The 4,809-nt window shown below is 38.2% G+C and overlaps 1 protein-coding gene across 1 annotated transcript; it reads right to left on the reverse strand.

Annotated features, from left to right (window-relative positions):
• Positions 1-303: 303 nt before the first annotated feature.
• On the reverse strand, positions 304-4,608 carry LOC18103412 (G-type lectin S-receptor-like serine/threonine-protein kinase At4g27290). The gene is made up of 7 exons (XM_002317505.4): positions 3,202-4,608; positions 2,652-2,789; positions 2,287-2,444; positions 1,886-2,096; positions 1,275-1,512; positions 1,058-1,208; positions 304-776 (listed from the first exon to the last, which is right to left on the reverse strand). The coding sequence occupies exons 1-7, from the start codon at positions 4,478-4,480 to the stop codon at positions 474-476; spliced, it is 2,478 nt and encodes an 825-aa protein (XP_002317541.4). The 5' UTR covers positions 4,481-4,608; the 3' UTR covers positions 304-473.
• Positions 4,609-4,809: the final 201 nt, after the last annotated feature.

Below are 4,809 nucleotides of genomic sequence, written 5' to 3' on the forward strand. Positions count from 1 at the left end.
CTGTTAGACCCATCATCTCTAGGTTCAGCAAAGCACTGAGCTGAGTTATTGTGGGTCTAGCAAACTTTCAAGCTCATTATTTTTAGGCTCAACTAAGTGCTGAGCCTAAATATATATAGATCCAATAATCTACCCGACCCATCAATCGTTAAGCTTGTGCTCTTTTCTTCACAATAGTATGGTGTAACTTTGGTTAGTTGCGTCATTCACTTTATGGCCTTTTTCAATAAAGAATCTTGATATATATATATATATATATATATAAACACCGACAGAAAAACTATGACTTCTTTTAACACAAGATTGAAACAAATAATAGTAGTGCAAATATAAATTCCCGTCCGGGGAAAAAAAGATTCTGGTTGCATTGACTGAGCAATGTGCCTTCACCACACAACATTGGAATTACAGCTTCTAAGATACAAAATCAAACACATCAAGACGAAACAAAAGATATGAACACAAAATGGGATCTACCTTGCCTGTAATACTGTAATCGAGCATTTGTTAGCTGAATCTGCTGTGCCCTCGCTTGTTGAACTTGCTTCAGCTGGATCCCTTTCAATAAAAAATCCTGGATGTTTAGGCTGAGGTAATGTATTGTCATTACTCAACATCAAAACCACATATGACATGTCTGGCCTATCTTCTCGATTATCTTGAACACAGAGTAGAGCCACGTGAATTGAACGTAGCACTTGAGATAGATTGCATACTTCAATTATTGATTGCCTAACTAGTTCCATACTCCTCCCTTCTCGGAATAGTCTCCAAGCCTAATAAACAAAACCATGTTACCAATAGCAGATTTGGTATCTAGAACTAAGAAATGTTTCCATTGACACAATGTTCTCTAGACTCTGAGATCCAAATCCAAAAAGAGATTGTGTCCGACATGCTTAACCTTCTCAGAATTGTTTTCTTTTCAATATTTCTTCATTTCTTTTATCAATTTAAGGCGTACTATCAGTAGACATGACCATGCCTATGGAAACCTGACACAGGTTTGAGAGTAAAGAGACATGATGAGTCCAAGTAATATAGTTTTGACACTTACATGCCCTAGAAGGTTGAGATTGTGTTCTGGATGACTGAACCCCCTGTTCTTATATCCACTCACTATCTCTAGCACCAATACACCAAAGCTGAAGACATCCGATTTTACCGAGTAGAGCCCTTCAATTGCATACTCTGGGGAAATGTAGCCACTGCATGCATTCAACGAATGTTAAGGTTGCATTTGCAGAAAATGAAGGTAAAATCATATCACTTACTATGTTCCAGCCACTTTAATGGTATTGGCTTCAATTTCATTTCCTCCAAAACTTCTAGCCAGGCCAAAGTCTGAAATCTTTGGGTTCAATTCATAATCCAGTAGAATATTGCTGGCTTTCAGGTCCCTATGAATTACTCTTAGTCGTGAATCTTGATGAAGATAAAGAAGTCCACGAGCTATTCCATTGATGATGTTGTAGCGTGTTGGCCAATCTAGTAGCGTGTCCTCTGTTTCATCTGCACAATTTTTCTCAGGTCAGTACATTATGGTCCATAAATGTGTATGAAAGAAAACAAAACAGCTTGTGATAATTAATACTTGAAAAATTTGAAATTATAATCTCAAATAAATAAGGTGGCAGGTGTGACAAAGAAAGTGGAGGAGATACTTCCCACCAATCCTTTGTCATAAAGGCTATAAAGGAAGCTCAACAAATGGTTGTTTTTGGTGCTGATGGCGGCCTCCTTTTCATCAGAACTACCGAACTTAATTTTAGGTCTTTTCTCAAAGCAGTACTCACAGAGACTTGTTTTTGGTATTAGTGCAAAGTCGGTGTTAAAGAAGTCTGATTATTAGCATGGATTTGTACAGGTTTTGAGATATTCTTACTGAAAATGTAGAAGTCCAAACTTTTGTTTGGCAGGAACTCATAGATTAACATCTTTTCATCTCCCTCAAAGCAGCATCCTAGAAGCTGCACTAGATTCCGGTGCTGAAATTTCACAATATACTCAACCTCAGTCTTGAACTCGCCAATTCCTTGTCTCGAATTCTTAGAGAGCCTCTTCACAGCAATTTCTCGCCCATCTGTTAATGTTCCCTGCCAAAAATCAAAAGTAAATCATACTTTGTCTTGTGAAAGTTGGGAATCATGATGGGATGTTGCATATTACTAGCAAACCGCATCTGTTGGAACTCTTTCCAAACGGAAAGCTTTTTTCAGTCATGTGGTGATAGGAGTTTATATCATGAATTTGAAAACCATCAAGATATTGTTTACAGATTAGTACCTTGTAAACAGACCCAAAACCCCCTTCTCCGAGTTTATTGTCAACAGAAAAATTATCTGTTGCACAAGCTAAAGTATCCAAATCAAACAATGGTAGTTTTAGATCTTCCTTTTTGTGCTTGTTGTTTGACCTTCTTTCCAAAGCACCAGTACTTTTTCCTGCAAGCAGAACTGGTGTGTAAATAAAAAAGAAGCAGGAGATCTCTATTTTTTGTTATAATCAAATTTCTTGAAGACAAAGTATAACAATTTGCGAGCACCTTGGAATACTCAAAATCAAATTCTCAATAAGGTAAAGCTCCTTTATGTAAATCGAGGGATGGGGCGATAGAAGTGGTTTGATGTTCATGCTGTGCAGATATATACCTTTTTTCTGATGCTTCCTTCTCCAAACATACAAGACCAAAACCAGTCCAAGGAGAAAAATTCCTGTAGACAAAGTGCTTATTATGATTTTTTTCTTCACATTATCGTCACCATTGATCTCTGCACCGTCACCATTATCTGCACCGTATCAGAGAGAAACTGAAGTTAAAAAACTATAACAGGAAATGCAAAATGGCCATTGTATGTTTTTGGTTAGTAATTACTAATTAGAATGGGTGGGAAATTTTCTTCAGCTGATGGAATCCTTCCACTTCAGTTATCAAATCAGTCTATGATGTTAGAAAGTGATAACAGATTCGTAAATTTTAATGTTTCATGTCATGTGATGTTCTGTAAAACCACAATAGGATGCCCTGAAAGAAGAGGAGGAGGCAGAAAATTTGCTTTTAATGCCATTTGATTTCTATGTTACCTTTTGCTTGAGCAAATTTAGTATTAGAACCAATCATTTAGGCAGTTAGCCAAGTCAATAAATGATTCTCTACAATTAAGAAATTCTGAATTTTGTAGTCTGAGGATAAATCCATACCTAGTTCTGATGCAGCCATCCTGATATAAATATTTTGCTCGTTTTCAGAAAACCTTCTATTATCAATGAGGTCACCAAACCAGAGCAAGCATCCACTTCCTCCACCCCTGATGTCCATATTTGAATATGCTGTACAGCTGCAGTTCTTCAAGCACGTGTTCTTGCATTCCTCAAGATCCAAACTCTTGTCAAACCATGACGCTTTTGTCTCAGGCATCTTCACTCCAGAGAGCTTTCGAAACCCATCTCCAGAACAATTAAGTGGAGTCCTTCTAACACAGCCACTTGACCATACTGTCACGGCCCAGTCTGTTGGAACTTTTGGTACGAACCCATCGAAGCATTCACACACTGGAGAGCTTTGAATATTACATAAACCGTTTGCACCACATAGTGCATAGCGATCACAATTATCTGTGTTTGCTGTTTCATAAAGCAACCAACTTTGCGTTTGCTCAATCCAAGCGAGGCTCGGGATATCGCCATTCTGATCTGTCATGAACCTCCAAAGCATTGACTTGTCAACAAGACTTTCTCTGTAGAATATCTCCTCCTCACTAATAACAAATTCAAATTTGTATATGGGATTTGGTTTCAAGTTAGGTATCCCACTGAACCGCAGGCCATCCCATGGCCCTGATCGGTACTTCATTTTTGAACCTTGCTTCAGAACTAACTCAGGATATCCGTAAGGAATAAGTATACAAGTAAAGTTACCTCTGGAAGGATCATCTGGTGACTTCCACGATGTCATGTACCACTCCATGCCTGTTATTCTATTCCTTCCTAGCTTCATGCCTGGCAATATTGTATCAGTTGGATGTTCAAAACTCTGCCACAAGGAATTTTCCAGGCTATCACCCTCCTCTTTCACAACAAGGTTTCCTGAATCCAGAAGTTGAGCAGCTGGATTAGAAGCAGATCTTGATGAGTTGGAAGACCAAATTATGGTCCCATTCTGATTGAGAATGACAAGAATTCCCAAGTCAGTTAGCCTTAAAACACCTGATGAATCATTAAGGGGGGTCTCTCTATTGGCAACCCAAACTATAGTCTTGACAGCTATCTTGCCATACCATATCCCTATGTATCGGTTTTTGGATTTTCCAGGGCTGAAAAATCCCAACACATAGGTTCCTTCAGCTGAAACTATGGTATCACCATCTCTAATGGAGTGAGTTGTGTTTATGGTGTCAATAGCAGTTGCTGTGTCTACAATAAGCAATAAAGAGAAGCGAAAAAGAAGCACAAGAATGCAATGTTCCGCTGGTACTCTCATTGTTTTTTTTTCCCTGTAGCTCACGTTTTGATACTGATGGCTGCTATAGATGATGAAAATGTTAATGCGAAAAACGGCATATTTGAGGGCACAAGTGGTCTGCTTTGAGATGAGCGAAGTTAGGTGGGACGTCCCTTCGTAGAAAAACCACTGGCTATGCAACTGTGTTCTAAATTAAAATCAATTTGGCAATTTACTAAACGAAACAAGATATTTTAATGGAAGTTATTTGTCCAATCATTTCGTCTTTATACTCTTAGAACTTTTTTTATTGAATTCCGCCAATGGCTTTTGATTTGATTGAATACCTATGATGTGGCCTTTCTTTA

The sequence above is a fragment of the Populus trichocarpa genome, chromosome 11 (assembly GCF_000002775.5).
Source record: "Populus trichocarpa isolate Nisqually-1 chromosome 11, P.trichocarpa_v4.1, whole genome shotgun sequence".
Lineage (NCBI taxonomy): Eukaryota > Viridiplantae > Streptophyta > Magnoliopsida > Malpighiales > Salicaceae > Populus > Populus trichocarpa.